Below are 25,406 nucleotides of genomic sequence, written 5' to 3'. Positions count from 1 at the left end.
TCCATCCTGTCAAACGCCTTCTCAGCATCCAGTGAAGCCAGCAGGACAGGGTTCTTCTGTGCGTTTATTTGATCAATAATATCAAAAAGACGGCGAATGTTATCAGAAGAGTATCTGTCTCTAATAAATCCAGTTTGGTCCGCTTTTATTATTTTGGGAAGAAGAGTGTTTAGTCTTTTGGCGAGCAATTTGGTAATTATTTTGTAGTCGAAATCCAACAAGCTTATGGGCCGGAAGGACGAGCAGGATAGAGGGTCCTTGTCTTTTTTGAGCAACACTGTAATGCGAGCTGTGTGCATTGAGTCTTGGAGAACTCAGTTTTTGCAAAAATCCTCCAGCATTGGCATGAAGATAGGGCTGAGCTGGGGCCAAAAAGCTTTGTAGAACTCTCTGGGGAATCCATCTGGGCCTGGGGACTTATTAGGTGGCATGGAGGTAATTGCCTCCAGGATCTCCTCAGGAGTGAAGGGGGAGTTGAGATCTTCTTGGTAGGTCTCTGATACTTTAGGTAGCGAGATTCCCTCTAGGAAGGAGTGGAGTTCTGCCTCCGTGTGTTTTTTCTTAGAGGTATATAGTTTGCAGTAAAAATCATAAAGTTACATTTATATTTTTTTGTGACCTCGTCCTCTGCTGTTCGGACAGCCATGATTTTACACTCTGAATGCTCTTTTTTTAATGGGTAAGCAAGCAATCTACTAGGCCTATTGCTATACTCATTGTATTTCTGTTTAGTAAAGAAAACTTTTTTTTAATCTCCCGAGTGTATTCCAAATTCAGTTTGGCTTTGGCTGCTTTAAGTTGACTCCAGGAGGTGCTGTCTGGGGATTGTTTATGTACTTTTTCACAGCATTCCAGCTCCCTCTCGAGATCTAGCTTGTGTGCTTCCATTGCTTTTTTCTTAGAGTAAGCATATACAATTAGATGACCTCTTAGTGTGGCTTTAGCAGCGTCCCACATTGTGGCCGGAGAAACAGGAGAATCTTTGTTGCCTTGTGTGTAGTTGTCTATCCATGTAGTTACCAATGTATGGAACGCTTCGTTTGATAAGATGGAGGTGTTGAATTTCCAGCTCTTTGACCTCAGGATGTTTTTGCAGAGGTCAAAGCGGAGGTGGACAAAGGCGTGATCTGAAAGTGCTATGGGTCCGATTGTACACGTTGCTGAATTTATGAAACTCTTTGGGATAAAAATGTAATCTATACGGGAGTAGGTGTTATGGACATTAGAGTAGTATGTATAGTCCATAGATGAGCTGTTAGTCTCTCTCCAGATATCTATCAGTCCCATCTCTTTAGTAAGAGAGTTCAACATCTTTGCAGATCTAGGATTTGTGGTGGGGACTTGTCTAGGGTTGAGTTAAGGGTACAATTAAAATCTCTGGCCACCACGCCAAAGGAAACACAATGCTCATTGAACAGGGTTATCATTTTTTACATGAATGCAGGAGTATCTGTGTTAGGGGCGTATATGTTTAAGATAGTAATTGGTTGACCCAGTTATCAAAATAAATCTCCCCTCCGGATCAGATATGTTTTTGTCAATTATGAATGGAACATTCTTATGGATAAGTATGGCTGTACCTCTACTGTGAAAGATGAGAAATACACCCAAGCTCTGCGGAGTTTGGCATGTTCGGCATCACAGAGGTGTGTCTCTTGTAATAGCACGATATCTGCTTTTTCCTTTTTTAGAGCACATAGTATCTTTTTCCGTTTTATTGCATGACCTAGACCATGGCAGTTCCATGTCAATAGATTTAAGGTACTAGTCATCGAACAGTAATCGAACTTTAGTGCAAGTCATCTCTGGGTAAAAGTGGATAATAGTTACAGCGTTCACATAAAAGGAAAATAATGGTGTACAAAAAATAACAATCTCTGAACACCTCAGCCGAGTTCCCAAACAACTTGACACATCCCGTTGGATCTATTACCCCCCGCTGAGTCTCAATTCTGTGTTCCGGAAAAAACAAAACAGGAACAGTTAGCAACGCACAACGTCTCCCCCTCCCCACCAAAGAAATGCCTCATCCTCTCCGCACCGCATTGAGTAAATGACAACTTAGCCCCCGTCCAGACCACATAAAATCAATAGCGTAGCCTACTTATACCTCCTCCAGGGGACATAGGGAACCACAAGTAATAATAGCAACACATAAAAAGGGAAATAAAAGTAGGCTGAAACGTTAGTAGGCCTAGGTTAGGCTATAGAGCCTATCCCTCTCAGCTAAAGGAAAATAAATATAAATTGGACGGCTATAATGACATTTAGCGGGGCGGTGGGTCTTTGGATATCGGCTATATGTTACCTTCTTTAGTAATAGCATTAATCGCATTAAGTCATTGGTCAGTTTCTCATTGACCAGGATTGCCTTTCAAAAAACGTTTTGCCTCTTCTGGAGTTTTGAAGTGTCGCAGGGATCCTTGGTGAAGAATCCTCAGCTCGTTTGGGGATTTGAATCCCCTGAAGATGCCTTGGTCAATCGAGTATTTCTTCACCTTGTCAAACTCTCGGCGCTTTCGGCGTATTCCAGCTGACAGGTCCTGGTGTAAAGTGAGTTTGACGTTTCCCACTGTGATGGTGTTGATTTTTGCCAGCTGTAGGACTCATTCCTCATCGGTGAATCTCAGGAAACGTATGGTGATTGGGCGCGGTGGTTGTCTGGCTGCTGGTGGGGGCCTCAGTGCTCGGTGTGCTCTCTCGAGTTCTATGGGCCTGTCGGTGGACAGGTGGATCCACTCAGGAAGTTTGTCCTGCATGTAGTGGATCAGTGGCATGTTTCCCTATTCTTTTTCACCCAGATTTAATAGAACACAATTATTCCTTCGCCCCCTGTTTTCTAGGTCCTCTGTTTTCTCTTCCAGATGCTCTATTTTCTTTTTAGCATATGCTATTGTTTCCATGGCTTCTGTCAATAAGTTTTCCATGGATAGGATTCGCCCCTCTGCCTCGTCCAGGCGCCCCGCGTTTATGGTTATCTTGTTGTTGATGTCAGGCAAAGCGTTTTCCAGGATTGTCACCTTGCCCCCTATCGCACTGATCTGAGAGTTAATGGCATCTAATTTAAAGTTGAGTTCTGTACGTTGGGATCTCAACTCAGAAAGGATGTCTTCGACAGAGTGTGGGGTTGGGCCTCGGGGGGAGAACGGGTCCTCTTGCTCCTGGCTAATGGCGCTAGCTTTTTCTGAAGCTAGCTTCTTCTTGGAGGCTTTTTCCGTCGCTAATGCTCGAGTCCGGGATCTCGTTCAAGGGTCACGTGAGCCCCTAGAAAAGTATTTTGACTTGTTGAAACAAAGTTTAGGGGTAGATTTTTGGATTCCTTTCTCTGCATGTTCAACGAGTGGATTACTCAAATTGATGGCGCAGACTAAACTAACTTTTTGGGATATAAAGAAGGATTTTATCTAACAAACATGTTATGACACAACTGACACTACATGTTATAGCTGGGACCCTTTGGATGACAATCAGAGGAAGATTTTCAAAAAGTAAGTGAAAATTTAATCGTTATTTCAATGTATGATACTCGTGCCGGTGGAACAATATTTTGATGTGCTGCACCGTCCTCAAACCATCACATGTCATTTTTTTGCTTTATTAGCTAAATGTTTGATATCCATAATTTGTATGATTATTTATTTGAATTGTGCACCCTCTAGTTTCACCGGAAGTTGTTCCGCTAGCTGGACGCCTATCCGTAATTATCAAGACATTTGTGGAGAGGTTGAAAAACAAGTTTTAATGACTCCAACCTAAGTGTATGTAAACTTCCGACTTCAACTTCCGACTTATTCAATCTTTCCATATCCCAGTCTGTTGGCCCCACTTGCTTCAAGATGTCCACCATTGTTCCTGTACCCAATAAAGCTAAGGTAACTGAACTAAATGACTATCTCCCTGTAGCACTCACTTTTGTCATCATGAAGTGCTTTGAGAGGCCAGGTAAGAACCATGTCATCTCCACCTTACCTGGCACCCTAGACCCAATACAATTTGCATTCTTTGTCACGTTCTATCCTTAGTTCTTTAGTTATGTCTTTGTTTTAGTATGGTCATGGCGTGAGTTGGGTGGGTTGTCTATGTTTGTTTTTCTATGATTTGGTATTTCTGTGTTTGGCCTGGTATGGTTCTCAATCAGAGGCAGCTGTCAATCGTTATCCCTAATTGAGACCCATACTTAGGCAGCCTGTTTTCACCCTTGAGTTGTGGGTGATTATTTTCTGTTCCGTGTTTTTCCAGCACCGTTCGTTTGTGGTTTTATTTATTGTTTCAGTGTTCAATTACTTTATTAAAGAATATGGACACTTAACATGCTGCGCATTGGTCCTCCTCTTCTTCCACCTACGACGAACGTTACAAAGTTTAGCATGTCTTTGTCGTGACGAATCTGTGATCCTGCTGCCAGGAGAACAGTAATCAATAAGACCATCAATTTCAGGACACACTAGTGACTTTAATGATGTAATTCATTTAAATAATAAAACAAAATTAAAATGAACAAATCCCCCTTGTCATTTTACATTTATTTTGGGACATGGCCTATTTTGTTAAATTTGTTAAGCCGTGTGATATATCAGAAATTGTGTAAGAGCATTATTGTCCCCCTAAAATATTTGAAATAAATACAGTTTATATGGGTAGAAGACTTGAAAAATGAAAGGACAGTGCACACTCTAGGAGCTCAGCTGCAATAATTTAATAACCAACGTTTCGACAGACAAGCTGTCTTCATCAGGGTATAATGACAAACACTGCGGGGTGACTAGTTTATATAGTATCAAAGGACACACACAGGTGTCTGTAATCATGGACGGGTGTGGCCTAATATCATTGGTTAATTCTCAGATATAAAAAATAACATACCAAAAACATGAAGGGATAGCATACGATCATAGATACAATTTGGCTACATAGGCCTACAAACATTTACAACAGAAAAATCACAATAATCACAAGAATGACTTCAGATCAAAGTCTACGTTGAGACCGAAGGGAGTACGAGTCTTTAAATTAATTAAAGATCCAGGCAGCCTCTCGTTTTAACAATAAATTGTCGAGGTCACCCCCTCTCCTAGGGAGCGTGACATGTTCGATGTCGATATAATTTAGGGACGAAATCGAGTGATTTGCTTCCAAAAAGTGAGCCGCTACTGGTAAATCGATGCACCTAATGGTGCTACGATGCACCGAGATTCGTACTTTTAATTTGCGCTTTGTTTAACCCACATCATTTTTACCACAAGCACAATTTATAAGATAAATAACTGCCTTAGTGGAGCACCTGATAACACCTTTTGATAGGGATATGTTTCCCTGTTCGGGGGTGTTTAAAGGATCTACATTTATAAGTGCCATTGCATTGAGCACAGCCATTACACTTGTAGTTTACATCCAGTAAGGGGCGCAAATAGACGTTGTACAGGGTGGTAAAATCAGAGTTTACCAATTGATCTCAGAGATTTCTGCCCCGCGAGAATACGATCAAGGGAGCGCCTGAAAACACATTACCGATACTGTCATCGGGGGTTTAGAATGTGCCAATGTTTGAACGATTCCCTTAATTTGTTCAAAGCACTTTGCATAGCGGGTAGTTAGAACGCAAGAATGCTTCTTTTTGCGAAACTGTCCTTGAAAAATATCTCGGTTTGTTTTGAATTTTCTCAATATCAGTATTAATCTGGCCATCTTTGTACCCTCGCTCCTTGAATTTTCTTTGCGTCTCAGCCATGTTTCTGTCGAAATCTGGTTGTTTTTTGCATTTTTTTTTTTTATTCGACAGAATTGGCTGTATGGCAAACTGTTTTTCAAGGGAAGTGGGTGACAACTATCAGCCCTCAACAAACTGTAACGATCAGTAGGTTTCCTGTAAAAAATGAGTGTATAGAACATTATCCTCACAGAAGATCAAGGAAACTGATTTGACGTGTCAGATTGCAAAGTAAATCTCAGATGCTCAGAACAAGAGTTAAGAAAAGTATGGAATGCCTGGATCTGTTTTGCATCACCCCTCCATAAAACAAAAATTTAATCGATATACCTTCACCAAATAATGATGTTAGGCAAGAAAACATTTGAGAGGATTCAACATGGACTGTTTCTCCATGTAACCCACATACACATTAGTATAGTTAGGAGCCATGGGGATCCCATAGCAGTACCCTTTGTCTGAACAAAGAAATAATTTAGAAACATGAAGTAGTTGTGACAATCAGACAATGTTATAATGCATGCACTGGAAAGTAGTTCATTAGGGTCACGTGCAGAAGAAAATGTTCCATAGCTTCAATACCGCCCTCGTGTGGAATATTCTGTATAACGACTCAACATCAAAAGTAACTAACAAGGTATTCTCAGGGAGAGGATCAAGAGATTCAATGATAGAGATCATACTGCTGGTGTCCTTTACAACAATGGGGCGCCCTGGAGATTTTGTAACGTTCTTGTGTAATTTCGGCAAAGTATAAAAAGTAGCCATTTTTGGGGTGTTGAATAGCCAAAAAGTCGTGTTCTTTTTTGGTTATCTGACCAGAACTTAAATAACCATCTAGGACAGTAAAGATAGTGTTCTGAAAATTGTCCCTTAATTTGTTCAAAGCACTTTGCATAGCGCGTAGTTAGAACGCAAGAATGCTTCTTTTTGCGAGACTGTCCTTTTAGAAGAAATTGGTTTCTTGTAAAAAGTGTTGTCAAACAGTTGTCCATGACACTCATTTACTTAAACAGTCCTATCCATGAGCACAACCGACCCACCCTTATCAGCAGGGCGGGTAAGGACTGTCGTATCGGATTGTACAACCGACCCACCCTTATCAGCAGGGCGGGTAAGGACTGACGTATCGGATTGTACAACCGACCCACCCTTATCAGCAGGGCGGGTAAGGACTGACGTATCGGATTGTACAACCGACCCACCCTTATCAGCAGGGCGGGTAAGGACTGACGTATTGGATTGTACAACCGACCCACCCTTATCAGCAGGGCGGGTAAGGACTGACGTATCGGATTGTACAATCGACCCACCCTTATCAGCAGGGCGGGTAAGGACTGACGTATCGGATTGTACAACCGACCCACCCTTATCAGCAGGGCGGGTAAGGACTGACGTATCGGATTGTACAACCGACCCACCCTTATCAGCAGGGCGGGTAAGGACTGACGTATTGGATTGTACAACCGACCCACCCTTATCAGCAGGGCGGGTAAGGACTGACGTATCGGATTGTACAACCGACCCACCCTTATCAGTAGGGCGGGTAAGGACTGACGTATCGGATTGTACAACCGACCCACCCTTATCAGTAGGGCGGGTAAGGACTGACGTATCGGATTGTAAATCAAGCAAAGCTTGTTTTTCCTCCTTAGGTCAATTATGGACAGATATGTACTCCTCTTTGTTCTTAAGGACATGAACGATCTCTTTTTCAACGAGTCTGCAATATGTCTCAATAGAGTGATTGCGATTTAATGGAGATACAAAATAACTCTTTACTTCTAAAAGGATTCGGAATATGTGCAGGTCAGCAACCTACGTGTTCAGTAGAAATATCACGATTCTGGGAGCTAAAGTATTCCCTTAAACGGATGTTTCTAAAATAAAACTTAAACATGTCTACCTTAACATCGAAATCGTTTTACTGAGTTCTAGGCACAAAAGATGACCCTCTATTAAGCAAGGAGATATGGGCAGGTCTCAATATCTTGCTTGATAAATTGAAGACACTCAGTCCCGTGGGGTCTGGGACCGTGTGAACGGTTCCCTCTGCCTTTTGGTAGTCGTTTCTTCTTACCCTGTCGGGTGCGGCATCTCGTCGGTGCGCATGTCCGCGGCTACCTCCCCGCTTCCGTCCGCCCAGTCTCTCGTTGGATAAAAAAAAAACTGGCACTGGAAGCAGATGAGGCGCTGGTTGTAGGTCAGTCGGGGTGGATAGAATGTAAGCGGCTTCCCTCCTGCGTCTGTCATGGAGAGGAGGACCTCTTTTATCAGGGTTTCTCCAGGAGTAGACTTTGTCCTCGGCCTCGTCTTTTTTGTTTTGGTTGAATTTCTTTATTTTAAGTTCCTTTATTTCTTTAGACAACTTGTCCTGGGGCGCTTGGTTAGTTTATAAGTTAATTGAATATGCCAGTCCATTTCAATAAAATATTTTTTCAACTGGTCAACAAATAATGTCATTAAATCAATCGAGCATTTGTTCAGGATGGCACACCAGCGCTCACAGAAATAATCTGCGCTGTCCCATTGATGGTTCTTTTTGCCACCTGAGTCCGGGTGGAATAATGCCTTGACGCACATAATCACTAAGACTGACTATATGTAGATGCATTCTCCCCTGGCTCATAGATAAATGTAACAGTTCTTTCGAGAGATCATAATTACCCCCGGAATCCGATACAATTATCTTATCACGTTCGCTTTGGCTATATTCAAAGTAATCTTGTTTGGGTCTTTGACCAGTGTCAGGAAAAAAAATATCATTCGGCATCGTTTAATTAAGAGCTTTTTTTGTCGGTAGGGTGCTGTGTACTAGGTAACAGATTAATCTAGAGGCGAAAGAAACACACACCAATTTACCGAGGTGGTGGCTAGCGGGGTAGAACACTTGAAACATTAAAGGAGAGCCACACACTTTAGGAGTTTAGATGCAATAATTTAATAACCTAATAACCAACGTTTCGACAGACAAGACAAACACTGCTGTGGTGACTAGTTTATATAGTGTCAAAGGACACATACAGGTGTCTGTGTAACAGTATAACTTTAGACCATCCCCTCGCCCATACCCGGGCGCGAACGTTACCCATCGCTCCACAAAAGCCGCAGCCCTTGCAGAGCAAGGGGAACTACTACTTCAAGGTCTCAGAGCAAGTGGCGTCACCGATTGAAACGCTATTTAGCACGCACCACCGCTAACTAAGCTAGCCGTTTCACATCCGTTACATCTGTAATCACAACCGGGGATTAGCCTGATAGCATTGGTTAATTCTCAGATATAAAATAACATACCAAAAACATGAATGGATAGCATACGATCATTGAGTCACTGACGTGAGGGTTGGCACCCCCATCCCCCCTTGGGTTGTGCGTGGGGGAGATCTTTGTGGGCTATACTCAGCCTTGTCTCAGGATGGTAAGTTGGTGGTTGAAGATATTCCTCTAGTGGTGTGGGGGCTGTGCTTTGGCAAAGTGGGTGGGGTTGTATCCTGCCTGTTTGGCCCTGTCGGGGTATCCTCGGATGGGGCCACAGTGTCTCCCGACCCCTCCTGTCTCAGCCTCCAGTATTTATGCTGCAGTAGTTTGTGTCGGGGGCTAGGGTCAGTCTGTTCTATATGGAGTATTTCTCCTGTCTTATCCAGTGTCCTGTGTGAATTTAAGTATGCTCTCTCTAATTCTCTCTTTTTCTATCTTTCTGTCTTTCTTTTGTTATTTCTCTCTCTCTGAGGACCTGAACCCTAGGACCATGCCTCAGGACTACCTGGCCTGAGGACTCCTTGCTGTCCCCAGTCCACCTGGTCGTGCTGCTGCTCCAGTTTCAACTGTTCTGCCTGTTCTGCCTGTTCACCGGACGTGCTACCTGTCTCAGACCTGCTGTTTTCAACTCTCTAGAGACACTGAATGATCCGCTATGAAAAGCCAACTGACATTTACTCCTGAGGTGCTGACCTGTTACACCCTCGACAACCACTGTGATTATTATTATTTGACCCTACTGGTCATCTATTGGGCGGCAGGGTAGCCTAGTGGTTAGAGTGTTGGTCTAGTAACCGGAAGGTTGCAAGTTCAAATCCCCGAGCTGACAAGGTCGTTCTGCCCCTGAACAGGCAGTTAACCCACTGTTCCTAGGCTGTTATTGAAAATAAGAATTTGTTCTTAACTGACTTGCCTAGTTAAATAAAGTTAAAATAAAAAATAAATACAATATTAACATTTGAACATCTTGGCCATGTTCTGTAATAATCTCCACCCGGTACAGAGGACTGGCCACCCCTCATAGCCTGGTTTCTTCCTAGGTTCTGGCCTTTCTAGGGAGTTTGTCCTAGCCACCGTGCTTCTACACCTGTATTGCCTGTGACATCAGCTGATGTAAATAAATACATTTCATTGATACATTTGATTGATAGATACAATTTGGCTACATGGGCCTACATTTACAATAGCAAAATTACGAGAATGGCTTCAGATCAAAGTCTACGTTGAGACCAGGCAGCCTCTCGTTCTCTTAGGGAGGGTGACATGTTCGATGCCGATATAACGTAGGGACAAAATCGAGTGGTTTGCTTCCAAAAAGTGGGCCGCTACTGGGTAAATTTGTTTTATACAAATTGTCTGTATAAATAGCCTTTATAACATATGTAAACAGGCCAGAAAGGTCTAAAAAATATATTGGAATGCTTTGAGTGCTATTATAATCAAATCTAATTAATTTATACCGTATGATAAAATATCACCTACTTGTTGCACTTACAACTCGTCTAAATCCTATCAACTGATTTGAGCCAGTATATGGCTGTGGATTGACTGCATTTTTAAAAATGGAATGTTGGCATATTGGCAGTTAATTTGAAAAATGTATGGAATCATACCTCTAAAACTGGCTAGCTAGCTAACAAACATACAGTGCAGATCAATTCTTCAAATTCAGGATTTTACACAATATTTTACCACAGTACTGGCAAACCATGGTTGACAAACTCCCTGACCAAATTGGCGGACCATTATACCATCATAAGAAGGTTCATGTCCATTTTAGTCATTCCTACGCCTGCTCAGTTGTTTGCCTACTCTGTGATGCCATAGTAAGAACAGAGAAATCGACAGAACCTTCCATTTAATACAATTATATTTAATAGAAGGATCTGGAGATCTGGAAAAATCAATTATTGTTGTCAGCTAATTGTTCAATCGTGTCTCATTTGTTTGTGCATAACAGTGTGAGCGTTTTGTAATTCAATGTGTGCATATTAGTGTGAATAATTAAATTTTATACATATATTTTTGTCACTTTCTATTAAAACGATTATTCTGATAATACCAACTGTAACTATTTGCCTATTAAAAGGGTTTATAAAGGCTGTGTTATATAGACTATGGAAGGGTCCCAAGGCTATCCAAACGGATTACCAGCATATAGGCAGATTTTTATCAATGTCAAAATCTAGAGCACAGAATTATTATTGTTTTCCACCCACTTAATCCTTGTATTAATGAGCATTCAATTAACCCAGGGGCTTTTCCAAGTTTTAGTCGAATGTTGCCTCGGGTGATTTTGCATAATTTCTCTCCGCCTTCTAACAATCCGATTCAAGTGTATTTGCGGAGAATACAAAATACCTACGCCTCTCCTGAAAGCTCATTGTAAGTCCTGCCTTGTGACAAAACAGTGGCCTGATTAGAACTCACCGCCGATTTTTGTCTGGCTGGTGACTAGTCAATTGGGTTAAATATTTAATAGTCCATAAAACCTAAAAATGTTGCCAAAGCAGTATATGGATGGCAATATTTAAAATGCATAGTCCGTTTTTGTCAAATGAGTTCCATGATATTGCTAGCTACTTTAACAGATTAATTACCTGCCCGTGCCCCCATGCAGTGCCAGTCCAAGTAAATTACCCCATTCGACACCAGGGGAGCATTTACGCTTGGCTTGGGTACAGTAGTGCACCCTCTGACATGACCTCAACCTCAACTCTCCATCCTCCATCGGTAGTAGGTTTCAAACTCTGAAAGAACATTAATTAAACCCAGTTTGCTCAGACATGCTGCTGAGAGAGAGCGGATTGCGTGCGTGCTTTGCAAACCTTTCCATTCTAGACAAAGAAAGACGTTTGTTCCAACATTCTAATTTAGGTCACCACCAATGCCTTTTGTGGAATCTAAAAGATGTCCAATCTATTGGGTTGGAAGAATCACGCCATCCTTGTTACCATGGGAAGCGCGAGAAGAACCTCCTCCTTGCTTGCAGCGTCACCAAAGCTAAATCTCGATTTTTGGTGAAAAGGGGGACGGGGAGGTAACTTGCGGTCAACCCACGGCAGAGTAGCCTAGGCTGCCAGCAGTAGTACGCGCCATCCTATTAACCATATCGGGTCTGCTGTCTTTGATTATTCGCCTATAAATAAATAGAATGCGTGTAAAAGACAAAAACGCACACAAACGTTCCTTGTTGTCAATATACTTTCTTGCAGTTAATGTCTCATTTGGATTTAACTAAATTCAGGCACAGGTAGGCTGATTATTTTCATGTTGAACTGCTAGTAATTGTAGAATAGTCGTGTTTTTATGTTTAAGCAACAGTTTGCGCACATTCTGAAATTACCCTGGATTTACAATATCAATGGATTCTGTTGAAATAATGGAAAGTGTGTAATCGGCCACTGAAGGGGTTAATTTTATGTGTCAGACCCCTCCCATTATTGTCAGTCATCGTATTAATAATCGCACCACTAGAAGTGTCGCTATAAAGCCGGTTTTGGCGAGAACACCGGAAAGGTAGTGGTGCTGTCTCAGTGCGCGTGGTGCTGAAAGTGCCATCTGAAGTAATGTGGTCGGTATTTTTTTTCTTTCTGTCTTATCTGGACAGAAACTTTGTCAAGGGAGAATTCCCCAATTATTCCCTAGATGCAGAGAAACAGAGCAAAGATGTGTTGTTCATGCTCAACAGCACATTCTGTGCCAAAATGTCAGGCATTGGGGGAAATTATCTTTACCAAGTGTCAGACGGAATTGAGGAAGTGCGCTCTGTGCATGACACGTCGGGTAAACTGGTGGACTGCTCAGTAACCATCAACCAGACGCAGGTAAAGTCATTCATGCATGTGTGCAGATTGGGACTGAAGCACCAGATAACCAACCCAGAATATATGGAGTTGAGTTTTGCAGACATGACCGAAGCCAAATACAACTGTCAAGCGTTCCAGAGGACATCAAAGTGCACGACGGTCACCGCGGAGAGGATAGCCGCACCAACAGCACAGACACCGAAGAAGACGAGAGAGAATTCTGTCCACGAGGATAACAAGCAGGACATACGAAGATCCAAGCGAGGATTCACTTATCCTGGAACCCTGTGGTGTGGAGCTGGCAACATGGCTGATAATTACGACCATTTGGGTAGGTTGTGAACTTGCGTAAAGTTTGATGTTATTCTGTATTTTAGATGCATGATGAACTATTATGACCACATTTAGTCATTCAACTGTTTCCCTGATTTCGGTGCATGTTGGTTTGTTGTTATTTTTTAATATACATTCGCCGTTTGCAGGAGAGTTCGCGGCGACTGACAGTTGTTGCCGCGTTCATGACCACTGCCCCTACGTCATCCATGCGTTTTCCTCAAAATACGGCTACACCAATTTCAAGTGGCATCCCCTTAGTCACTGTGACTGCGATAATGCGTGAGTTGCCTACATTATAGTTGAAACGCCTTTTTTTGTTTAAAAAATAGAATGTTAGGAGCAAAATGCAATGCCTTTGATCCATCCGTTTAAATAATCTATAAAGAATAAATAAATAAACTACTTCATACACTTGAGTAATTATGTTAGACAGTCAGAGGCTCAAACCAATTATATGATGTACTACTACTGTCTGTCAAACCATCCAGACAGGCTACAGTAACCAGGAGGGGCTAATTTTCTCTTTGTCACACTATCTGTGCAGGTTGAAGGAGTGTCTGAGGAAAGTCAATGACACCTCCTCCAGGGTGGTTGGCCAAGCTTTCTTCAATGTCATTGAGGTGCCCTGTTTCCAGTTCATATATGAAGAGCAATGTGTGGAGCGCCACTGGTATGGCGTGTAAGTACAGTATTTACTGTAATAATGCACATGTTGTGGCAGGTGCAGCAAAATGCTTATGTTACTAGCATCGACAGTGAACTAGAATGTCTTGCAAATACAATACAAATAATTTTAAAAAATCGAACAAGAATTAACAATCCAAGCATTTTTAGTGGCTTTATAATACACTACAGGGAGCACATTTTAAACCTCTCTCCATCTCTCTTATCCACACAGGTGTAAAAAATATGACAAGCTCCTGGTTGCAGTGCCTAGAGAGTCCATCCCGTATGATTTCGGAGGTATTGACATTATTGACGTGCTGACCGTGGCTCCTCAGAAAGAGACAAGGGAAACAGGCACAGAGCAGGACAATCCTGAAGGCACAACACAGTCCACTGTTTCTGGCTCCCAGACCACTGGCCCTGAGGAACCCTCCCTCAGGAACATGGTCACAGTCGCTGAGGACTTCATCAAATTTCTGGCCACCGTCTCCACCTCTCAGGGTTCGGCTACAGACACCACCAAAGGAGAGACACAGACCTCAGAGAAGAAGAAGAGGAAGAACACTGCAGGGAAAAATAAGAAAAATAACAAGAAAAGGAAAGGGAAAGGAAAAGGGAGAAAGAGGAAGCAGAAAATCGACTCAGTCTCAAAAGGAGCAGAGGAGTCCTACCAAGTTAGTCCTACCAAAGCAGAGGAAGTTGTCAATAAGAGTAACTTTGTAAATGAGCCTGAGAATAATGACCAGTTGAACAGAAATGTCAACTGTTTCAGTGATGGTGAAAAAGATTGTGGAGGGAAAGAGGAGCTTTCTAATGATGTCATGAGAGATGAACCACATGTAGATGAAGAAAGTGCTGCAGATGCCTCTGACACCTCAGCCACTGCTGTCAAGATGGAGCAGACAATGCTGGAAACTCCGGCTCTGAAGGATCACACAGAAACAGCGTCTCTTTCTGCAACCACCAGCACACCCATTGTGACCACACAGAAAACCAAAAGGCAGAGGTCAAGAAAGGGGGAAGGGAGGAAAAAACAGAGCAACATAACGCCAACTGTCACCCCTAAAGGAGTTGCACGCCATACTGCCATTAAACAGGACCTCCCAACAACCACAACTGAGAGCTCTGGCACCCCGAACATCCCTACCAGCACTGCCATAATCTCTGCAGATCAGCCTGCGCAACTAAAGTTAGAGAACAACAGTGAAAAGGGACATGTTACGGTTACTGCCGGCACCCCCATTGTGACTTTTATCAAAAGCAAAAGGCACAGGTCAAAGGAGAGAGAGAAAACAAATAAATGGAGCAAAATCCCTCCCACTCTTCCCATGGTGGGGGATACTTTCCGAAACCCCACTGAAAAGGATCTTGAAGTGATCACTACTGAGAGCACAAGTGCTCCAGCCGTCACCACCATCACTACTGTTCGCGTTGCAGGGCAGCCAGTGTCACACAGACCCGAAAGTCACAATGAGAAGGGATCCAATACCACTACGACTGTAGGCTCAACTTTGAGTGAGACCAAAAGGCACAGGCTGAAAGAGAGAGAGGGAAGAAAGATGAGGAGAAAAGTCATATCAACTCTTTTGGCTGAGGGCACATCTCTTCAGAATCCCACTGAAGATGCCCTTCAACCAGTCACTACTGACAGCACTGTTGTACTGAACATCCCCACAACCACCACTGTAGTCGCTGCAGAGCAGGCTGAGATGCTAACGCCACAGAGCATAGAGAGTCATAGTGAAAAGGGACTCCTCACCAGAACAGCCAGCGATCCCGTTATGACTGGGAGAAGACAAGGATCAAAAGAGAGGGAGGGTAGAAAGAAAAGTAAAAAAGTGACCATACCCACTGTTGTCAAGGATGAGGTTCTTATCCATAATGGCAATGAAACTCAACTTGAAGAAATAATAACAGGTACAAGTCTGACACCCTCAGCGTCAGAAATCGCATTCAAAGTTGACGAAGTACGAGAATTCAATCTACAGGGTCCTGAGAACTACAGAGAACAGGCCCTCAGAGAACAGACCAGCACACACACTATAAGTCCAATAAAATCCACTGTCCAGAAAACGGAAGAGAGAATAGGTAGAAAGAAAAGGAGAAAACCACCACAATGAGACTCATACTAACAATGTTGCTAGTATAGAATGAAAGAGTGAAATGTCCTAGATGACTAGTCTGGCTCTTGACTATCAGTAAAACCTGCTATGCAGACTCAGACGTATGTGTAGTATGTGTTAGTCGTCATCTTGTGTATGTTTTGTAAAATCAACATTTGTGCCACTATTCAACAGGAATTGAAACAAGTGAATGAAGAATCAGGATAATGTTTTGTATTATAGTATGTGCATTTAAACACCAATGATTAATAAAATATTGGAAAGAAGCATATATTGAGTGCAATGAATTCTAAAAGTGATGATTTCATTAAAAACACATTCATTTTTGTGTGCATGTAGGCATGTACTGTACTCCCAAGACACAGCAGGGAATATTTAATACGAAAGAAATGAGGGAATTCCAAGTTCAGGGAGTTCTCCATTTCATCTGCTTACTCGTAAATGGCTTACTTTTACTTTTCTGCAAACAATTCTTGCAATATTGTATACACAGACAGGCTCCAAGCCAAGAAAGCTGAGCCTTCTTCCAGGTTTAAATACTATTTCCTTTGTTCTGTGTGGGACTTTGGACCTCTAGTCTTTTCCAATGCGATATAAGGCATTGTGATGAAAAGGGTCACATTCCTAAAAAAGGATTACGTGCTCACTATGAACTCTATTCTCCTATGAACTCTATTCTCTCCCCTAAATGAGGGCTGTAAGACCCTGTAACACTGAGGCTCAAATCCCTATGCTGATTCTTACACACTACATAAATTGACAGAATATGTTACAGACTGAAAACATCAGCTAGGATAATAAAATCAGCAAAAAAAGAAATGTCCCCTTTTCAGGAACCTGTCAAAGAAAATTGGTAAAAATCCAAACAACTTTACAGATCTTCATTGTAAAGGGTTTAAACACTGTTTTCCATGCTTGTTCAATGAACCGTAAACAATTAATGAACATGCACCTGTGGAACAGTCGTTAAGACACTAAAAGCTTACAGACGGTAGGCAATTAAGGTCACAGTTATGAAAATTTAGGACACTAAAGAGGCCTTTCTACTGACTCTGAAAAACACCAAAAGAAAAATGCCCAGGGTCCCTGCTCATCTGCGTGAACGTGCCTTAGGCATGCTGCAAGGAGGCATGAGGACTGCAGATGTGGCCAGGGCAATAAATTGCAATGTCCGTACTGTGAGATGCCTAAGACAGCGCTTCAGGGAGACAGGACGGACAGCTAATCATCCTTGTAGTGGCAGACCATGTGTAACAACACCTGCACAGGATCGGTATATCTGAACATCATACCTGCGGGACAGGTACAGGATGGCAACAACAACTGCCCGAGTTACACCAGGAACGCACAATCCCTCCATCAGTGTTCAGACTGTCCGCAATAGGCTGAGAGAGGCTGGACTGAGGGCTTGTAGGCCTGTTGTAAGGCGGGTCCTCACCAGACATCACCGGCAACAACATCGCCTATGGGCACAAACCCACCGTCGCTGGACTAGACAGGACTGGCAAAAAGTGTTCTTCACTGATGAGTCGTGGTTTTGTCTCACCAGGGTGATGGTTGGATTCTCATTTATTGTCGAAAGAATGAGCGCTACAAGAGGCCCCCCTTTTTGTTCAGGGACACATTATTCCATTTCTGTTAGTCACATGTCTGTGGAACTTGTTCAGTTTATGTCTCAGTTGTTGAATCTTATGTTCATACAAATATTTATACATGTTAAGTTTGCTGAAGATAAACGCAGTTGAGAGTAAGAGGACGTTTCTTTTTTTGCTGAGTTTAGTAAAACAGTTGGACACTTCAGTAAGCAGTGACTGGTATTCAAAGCTTAAGCTACTGATGGTGTTCCAGACTGGGACTAGACCCAAGCATTCAGACCAGCTCAGTTTGGGGGGGGGGGAACAGAGTGTTTAAGCAGTACTGGCAACGTAGTAGGCTAGTTTGAGTATAATAATTTCTCACTTCATACCACAGTATATTACATCAGCTGCATTGTCAGTGTTTTTCAATGGTCTTTTGAATGGAATCATATTGTATTTTGTATGGTCTGACTACTTGAGAGGAACAATTGTTCGCAGTTGGCAAAGAAACAAGAGAGTCTTCAGTATTTTACATTTTTATGAAGGAAAGGCATTCAACAATGCTAACATGCAGCTTTAATTAGTACTGCAGGCTGGCACTGATAGATCTCTTCTTTGTTATGGACTCATTTTGTTTGTGGATTACATGAGAACATGATGAATACTAAAAATAACTGACACTGTTCTTACATGAGTTGAATTAAATTACAGGAAGTGAATTTTATAGTTTTAAAATACATTCATATGGGTTAAATACATTGACAGAGGATAACATTTAAGTGTACTGTATATTACGGGACAGCAGCTGTAATGTGAATATGCTGATGTAGCACAATATGCACAGACCACAACATGTTTCAGTTGGCAATGCATTTAAAAATACAAAGTAAAAAAAATAATACAGTTAGTAGAAGTGCTTGAGGTCCTATACCTATTCTGTTCAACACTTCCAAGTAATACTGTCAATGTTCTTCATTGTGTTACCCTCAGAGTAGACATGAAGCCTGTATAGCTAATGTAGGCTAAAACCTATACCTAGTCAGCTCTCAGGCAATACACCAAGCAGCAACTGGCTATGAATCCAGAAACTTACAAGTCATTAAAATGGCCTAAGACTCATGTGACAAAGATAAAATGGTATAGATATAATATACATGGTACTACAAATGGCCTTTTCAAACCCCTACTGAGAGATAGTTAATATTTATATAGCATATGTTACAGTAACCTCGGGTGTGATTCAGAAAGAAATAGTTTTCATTGGTTTTTGTTGCATCACATGCATTTGAAGTTAATATGCTTAAAACCTGGTTTAAACAAGGCATGCAGTTTTCATTGTTTCCAATACATTTCAATAAAATTGCAAGCGAGAAACAGTGCTACCAAAGAAGTGATAGTCAATGTTTCCAACCATCTTCTTTAGGTGAATTTGAAACAAACCACTGTTATCAAATACATTATCCACGTGCAATTCAGTCATCCATGTTGGTCACCATCATCTTATCCTTCAATGTGAACATCTGAAGCAGTGAAGTGTATGCAGTAATATATAATGAGTCCAGTTCATATACAGTACAGTAGGGGTGAGTAACAGTGGGATCGGGAGAAGGAAAGTCTCCTCTGGACCTAGCGATCCATCTCATCCAGCAGCGGTGTGGCGTCTCCAGCGAGGGACATGGGCGTGCTCTCGATCATGGGGCTGGGAGAAGGTCGTGGGGTCATTCTGGGCCTCGTCTTCTTGCGCTCTGCCTCTTTCTCCTGGAGCCACTGCTCGGCCATCTTTCCCCAGTCCACTGCTGTGTGGGAAGTTGCCCTGAGGGTTGGGAGCAGGGAGAAAAGATAACTCACTATTTACTTACTCACTCACAATGTAGCAGTTGTATGCTTCCTGAACAATTAGAGGTAAGTTATCTGCCGTTGGAAACTTCTGTAAGTACGCAGCTACATACATGGACCATAATCTCTCCATTTGAATGACCCAAATTTAAATGGTTTCTCTATTGGATTATTCTGTCTAAGAGCTAGTTTTGAGAGGTGACTTACTTTGGTGTTGGTGTCCTGTGGTGGCGGGAGGAGGATGTTGATGATGGTGTGGAGGAGGAAGGGCGGTGTCCATGTCCGTGTGAGGACTGGGGAGTGCTGCTGGGGTACTGGGGAGTTGTGATAGTCTGCTGCTGGCTGGGGGTGGGGGTGGTGTATGAATAGCTGGGCGTCAGAAGGGGAGTAGCAATCGGCTGCTGAGCTGGTGTGGCAAACACCTGGGACAGAAAAAATAAAGTTGAAGGGCTAATGTTGAACAGAAATATGAAAAACAGATAGAGATGAAAGTGCAAAGTTTTTGTGATTGTGACATTCAGATATACAGAAAGTGTCTGTGTATTCCAAACGTACATGATAGGCGCTGCTGCTCCCCCCTCCGCCGCTGCTGCCACCAGTATAGCCGTACTGGCTGGATGCCCATCCGGCTGGTGTGGTGTTGGGGTTCTGGCCCTGGCCCGTTACTGCGGCAATGGCACTGAACATCTGAGAGGTCATGTTCTGAGGGAGGGCGTTCACTGCACGAGTCAGATCTGAGTGACAGATGCACAGGGCATACATAATACATACAACTTTATATATTAGGAGAAGAATAAACAGAGAAACTGTTTCTTAAAAGTCCTTAAAATGCTGACGATTTCAACCTTAGGATGCATGAAATGTTAAAAACCAATTGAGGTAACATACAGTATATCATAGCCATAGAAATCCTGGGGAGTGAGTATACGTACACAATAACTGACATAGGGCCGAAACAATACCAGTACCACGATACTCGTTAATATCGTGGCAAGGAAACAAAGCACAAAGCAGATTTAACTTCTTTAGGAAAACAGCCCTAATGCTGGAAACAAACATAATTATGTTGTCATCCAGAGTCACATGTATTTATTTTTACCAAGCTATAGCACACAATATTCTACATACAGCAGGTTTTTAAATAACCAAAGAGTTTTGTCTGCTTCGTGTTTTCCTTTTTGTCATGGAAAAAATATGGCGATACTGGTATTGTCCCAGCCCTAAACTGACCTGCAATGTTAATATTGGCTGGCGTGGCATTGACAGAGGCTGGGGTTCGTGTTCTACTGCTGCTGGGAGTAATCCCTGTAGGAGAAATACAAAATATCAGATAACAGAAGTGAATCTGTCATTAGAGCACGATTACCCTGGACTGTAGGTTTCACTGTGTGGCATTCTGTGTATGCTCTGACCTGCCACTGGCTCCTGGAAATGGTCTTTGAACCAGCGGAAGAGTCCATTGACTGTGGGAAAAATCTGGCCTCTGTATCTGAACCCCTCAGGCGTGACAGTCACAAACTCAACCCTGCATGCCAGAGAAAAGTCATGCCATTCTGATTATGACAATATAACAATGACAGTACATTGTGACATTACAACACCACAGTATAGTACTTTATGAACACCACAGTATAGTACTTCACTGAACAGTGATAATTACTGTGGATACATGTGACAAACCCTCCTGCGCGAGAAGTAAATAAGGGTTAATGTTTATGTCCTTTCACATCTCTAAACAAGCACCAATAATCACTCTTTCTCTTGGCAGGCAACAGCGGCAGAGACAAACAGGCGCTTTATGCTTCCCCTACTGTACTGACACACATTCTGTGTTTGGGTTTTGGGGGTGAGGCAGTTCCATTTCCAACACGAGAGCCTTTTTCTTGAGGGTGTCAATTGCACATGAAAGAAAATGAAGCCAAGTGCATCTCCAGCATTTCTATATCTATGCAACTTCATGCATTGTATGAATGGGTGTTTATTTGGATGACAAAGGCAGCGGCTAGTGTGGTTGGCAGTCCTGAGGTAACCTTGGTTTTCCGCGGGGCTGGTAACCAAGCAGAAACTTCCCTGGCAGCTCTCTACAGGCAGACACATAGTAGGGGATGAATGTAGGCTTTTCCTTCTTGCTTTTCACCAAGACCTCCTCCATTTTCTGCAATTCAAAAAACAGGGATGGCAGCTGATGATCAATCGAAGAGAATTGAAAAGGTTTCTATCCCATCTGTCTCTTTGAAACTCTTATTCTCTCTCTCTCAAACCCACACACACACACACTGGCAGATAGGCTGATACACACATAAATACACATTCATACACAATGATACTGTGAATTGAAAGAAAGTATATCCTTGTTCCTACCTTTCGGTCTCCACCATTGCATTCTTGAAAATACTTGTGACCAAGTAGATCGCGAGCAAACGCAGCCATTGGTTGAACGTATCTGGCTGTAATTTCATCCAGATCTTCAAATTCCTGAGAAAAAGGTCAAACAACCTAGTGAAACACATTGGTTTCATGCCAAATGGCGCCCTATTCCCTAAATAGTGCACTACTTCTGTAGATTATATAGGGAAAGGGTGCCATTTTGGACGCACATAATTATATTCATACAGGCATATACTGCTTCAAAATGAAGAAGCCTGTGAATGGAGCTGACCTCAGTGTTGATCCACAGGGTATGTCCCAGGCTGAAGGCATTCTCCTTGCCCTCCTCTCGTACGTCAATGTGCTGGTAGATGCCATCAGCAACCTTCCAAGTAACAGTCAGGTGGTTCTCTCCCTTACTGCTGGGCCTGATGATTACATCTCCCTGGTCCATGGACTCCATCATCTTCTCTGCCTGCTTGAAGTTGATGTTATGGAACGATGGGTGGGCTATCACCCTCTTGATGTAGGCTACAGGGAGTGGAAAGATGTATTTTAGCGTTTGGTATTATATTATTAGGCCTGGTTTCCCAGACACAGATGTAGCCTAGTCCTCGACTAAAAAACACTTTAAATTGAACATTTTCAATGACCATGCTTCTTTTTCCAGGACTAGGCTTAATCTGTGTCCCGGAAACTAGCCCAAAATCTACTCTTACTACCATTACCAAAATCAACCAATAATAAAAGATGAATCAAGAATGTAATTATATCCATTTATCAATTCCAGCTATGTTCTCCATCTAGAGTTGTACAGTAAGATCTCAGACAGGTTCACACTTGTTCTCTGCTGTTTCTTCTTGGCCTCCTCCTCCTGCTTCACATCCTCTGTCTCAGTGTCAAAGTCGTAGTAGGTGTCCTTGGGAAGCTTCCACTCATTGTTCTTATCCGACAGGTCTGACGTCCGACAGGTCAGATCCACACTGAGCTTCTCAATGTCAATCTTCATGATCCTGCAGTGCACTGTCATGCCCACCTACAGCAGGTTCAAGTTAAAGTGTTATGACTTTTATAAAGTGCTATATGACTTATAAAGTGTTGTTACTTTTATAAAGTGTTATGACTTTTATAAAGTGTTATATGACTTTGGTAATTGACTGGTAGTTATACTGAAATCGAGAGATATTTTGGGGGAAACTACAGTGATACCTTAACCCTTTCTTCAGGGTGCTTGACCACTTTGTCACTGAGGAACTTGGTAGGGATAAAGCCGGTGACTCCGTTGTCCATGCGACAGCGGACCCCAATAGCTTGGCCAGGGCAGGAGCCACTGTCAAAATGATTCCACACCTGCCAAAGAAAACAGAGGCTATGTCAGACTTTGTTGATCAAAAAGACAGCTGTGGTCAATAAAACTATAGCAACAAATAACAATAATCTAGGAACTTAAAACCCGATAGCCCACCACTCTTCAGATGGGCTGTCACTCACAGTGTGCAAGTATAGATTGCAGCAGAATATAGAGCATATCAGATTCTCACCTCGCTGAGCTCAGGGAAGTTATCCTGCTGACAGAAAGGACACTGCCACAGACCTGTCTCATCATTCCTTATGGCCTGGTCATAACTCTCCCCCTGGGGGCGCCGGTGAGCAATGCCTGTCACCACACTGGTGATCAGTTTACCTAGAGAGCCACGAAGACAGACAGACCGAGACCATGAAAACAGTGTTGAGATACCAATAAGGGAGTTATACATATTTTCTACTATGTCCACATTGGGGCTGTGACTCCCTGCACCAAAAAAGGTTGGTAGTGTGCGTGTTAACCCATAATTTTAAAAGAGATATCAATAAGGCCCTGGTTGAGAAGAAACATTACGTACCGATGTAAAAGGTCTCTGGTGTCTCCTTGGTGAGCAGGTTGAAGATCTCCTCTGTGTTAGGTCCTCTGTAGGTGGACCTCAGGTCTTTGTACCTGCAGCTCAGCTCAGCACGGATGTCATACAGGGTGATGCCCTTGTTACCATAGCCCTGTGGACACAGAGAGTCTCAAACAGTGAGCACTACAATGTCCTCAGATCAGGAAGAGGATGCAAGCTCTTCATAACCACCCAGAGTAGGACAACGGATGTGTTCCAAATGGCACCCTATTCCCTATATAGTGCACTACTTCTGGGATGCAGCCTACATCTCCCACACTGACCTGTCTTTCCAGCTCCTCAGCAAAGGCATCCAAGTCTAGGTCTTTGAGCCGCTCCGGATTTTCCAGGATCTCCTCCAGTGCTCCGGCTGGGTTGGCGTCCTCCGCTGACTCATCGTACTCCAGGGCATCCACGGCCATCTTCCTTGCCCACTCGTAGGTCTCTGGGTGCACCCGCGACCCATCCAGAACCTCAATATAGGAGTCAGTACTGCAGGTAGGGAAAGACACTATGTAGTGAATTGGCTGTGTGATGATGTAGTAGTGAATGTTACTATTATGAGTTAAATTTCAAATCAAAATATGTTTTTTAGTCTCAGGAATTTTCTGCAGTATTGCATGAATGACCATGCCCAATGTTCTGAGACCGACCTGTCTCCAAGTGAAGCTGTGTCAATCTTGATGAAACCAGCACAGTTGATGAAGACCTTGGGGCCCATGTGACACATGGTGACCAGCTGAGTGCGGTTTTCCAGACGAGTGTTATTTTGCTTCAGGATCTGGAAACAGAGATGTATAAGTATACATGCAAAAGTATCTATTCAGATGTCAGTACAGTAGAGCAGTGGTTCCCAAACTGTGGGTTGCGCAGGGTCCAGCTTTAAACTTACTCTTGAAAGTTGTAATAGTAGAATGCCAAAGGTGCAATTTCGAGTAGTGCATCATCAGAATTCTCTTGTCATGTCAGTCATTGCATACCTTCGAGAGCTATTTAAAACTTGTCAGAAATGTCCAGATCAACTTGCCCATGTCAGATAAAGTTTTCTAACTAGGTTTTTTTGCCTATAGATTTTGTGGTAATATTAGAGTCAATCAAATATCACATGAATACTCATTAGACATGTATAGAATTGCGAGAAAATTTGCTTTAAAACCGCAAAATCTTCTCTGGACCCCATGACAAAATGTGTAGAATTGCAGAAAATGAACTTTAAACCTGCAAAATGTTCTCTCCACCAACAAGAGGGGTGTGAACAGTTTGTGTCATGAACAGTGCTTGCGCCCATAGAAATAGATGTGACGCGAGTGCAAGTGGGGAAGTGGGATTTTCCACAATGCTGGAAGGGGGGCCTGAGTGAAAAAGTTGAGGAACCTATGCAGTAGAGTACTGAGAAACTATAATAATAAAAACAAATAGGTACATACTGCTACTGTATATTAATCAATTATATCTGGTAACACTTGGTATATTGTTGCTTTTATATCTGTGTAGTAACACTGTAATTACATTGTATTAACATGTTGGCAATCTAGATGCCTTATGTGATCTATATCTTACCCTGAGCAGGTGGGATCCCTTCCTGGGCCCCAGGCCACAGACGTACTGCACCAGGCTCTGGGTGTAAGGGTGGGCCATGGCCCGGTTCACATCCACACCCACTTCATTCACCCGGTTGATGAACTCACAGTACAGAGCATTCAGCAGGTCCTCCTTCACTACATGCTCCTGTGTGGCAAGAAAACAGAGAACAGTTAGACTCACTCTTTACAGACACATTGATTCACAGATTTGATTCAAACCAGACT

The 25,406-nt window shown here is 42.7% G+C and overlaps 2 protein-coding genes across 2 annotated transcripts in view; one reads left to right on the top strand and one right to left on the bottom strand.

The window, feature by feature from the left end:
• The first annotated feature begins 12,040 nt into the window (after positions 1 to 12,040).
• On the top strand, positions 12,041 to 16,170 carry proca1 (protein interacting with cyclin A1). Its single transcript, XM_024442865.2, has 4 exons — positions 12,041 to 13,105; positions 13,257 to 13,389; positions 13,655 to 13,789; positions 14,009 to 16,170. Exons 1-4 carry the CDS (start codon positions 12,535 to 12,537, stop codon positions 15,894 to 15,896), a joined length of 2,727 nt encoding a protein of 908 aa, XP_024298633.1. The 5' UTR covers positions 12,041 to 12,534; the 3' UTR covers positions 15,897 to 16,170.
• A 1,826-nt stretch (positions 16,171 to 17,996) lies between these two features.
• Positions 17,997 to 25,406, bottom strand: part of LOC112265506 (transcription elongation factor SPT6) — a 33,470-nt gene continuing 26,060 nt past the window's right edge. The window contains exons 23-37 of the mRNA XM_024442864.2: positions 25,159 to 25,326; positions 24,252 to 24,379; positions 23,883 to 24,090; positions 23,563 to 23,710; positions 23,221 to 23,363; positions 22,889 to 23,029; positions 22,520 to 22,715; positions 21,972 to 22,210; positions 21,674 to 21,787; positions 21,343 to 21,467; positions 20,725 to 20,837; positions 20,543 to 20,617; positions 19,868 to 20,046; positions 19,520 to 19,734; positions 17,997 to 19,289 (exon numbers count right to left, since the gene is read on the bottom strand). Of these exons, the coding sequence (XP_024298632.1) occupies positions 19,103 to 19,289; positions 19,520 to 19,734; positions 19,868 to 20,046; positions 20,543 to 20,617; positions 20,725 to 20,837; positions 21,343 to 21,467; positions 21,674 to 21,787; positions 21,972 to 22,210; positions 22,520 to 22,715; positions 22,889 to 23,029; positions 23,221 to 23,363; positions 23,563 to 23,710; positions 23,883 to 24,090; positions 24,252 to 24,379; positions 25,159 to 25,326 (2,379 nt within the window). The 3' untranslated portion in view covers positions 17,997 to 19,102. The remainder of the gene's footprint in view (positions 19,290 to 19,519; positions 19,735 to 19,867; positions 20,047 to 20,542; positions 20,618 to 20,724; positions 20,838 to 21,342; positions 21,468 to 21,673; positions 21,788 to 21,971; positions 22,211 to 22,519; positions 22,716 to 22,888; positions 23,030 to 23,220; positions 23,364 to 23,562; positions 23,711 to 23,882; positions 24,091 to 24,251; positions 24,380 to 25,158; positions 25,327 to 25,406) is intronic.

Source organism: Oncorhynchus tshawytscha, linkage group LG13 (genome assembly GCF_018296145.1).
Source record: "Oncorhynchus tshawytscha isolate Ot180627B linkage group LG13, Otsh_v2.0, whole genome shotgun sequence".
NCBI classification, from domain to species: Eukaryota; Metazoa; Chordata; class Actinopteri; order Salmoniformes; family Salmonidae; genus Oncorhynchus; species Oncorhynchus tshawytscha.
This window is presented reverse-complemented; position numbering and strand designations above follow the sequence as displayed.

Bases quoted from the DNA above. Each gene is read 5' to 3' on its own strand.
- proca1 (XM_024442865.2), top strand. From the start codon at position 12,535: ATGTGGTCGGTATTTTTTTTCTTTCTGTCTTATCTGGACAGAAACTTT. The intron at 13,106-13,256 runs GTAGGTTGTGAA...CGCCGTTTGCAG, and splicing joins TGATAATTACGACCATTTGG to GAGAGTTCGCGGCGACTGAC. The intron at 13,790-14,008 runs GTAAGTACAGTA...TTATCCACACAG, and splicing joins GAGCGCCACTGGTATGGCGT to GTGTAAAAAATATGACAAGC.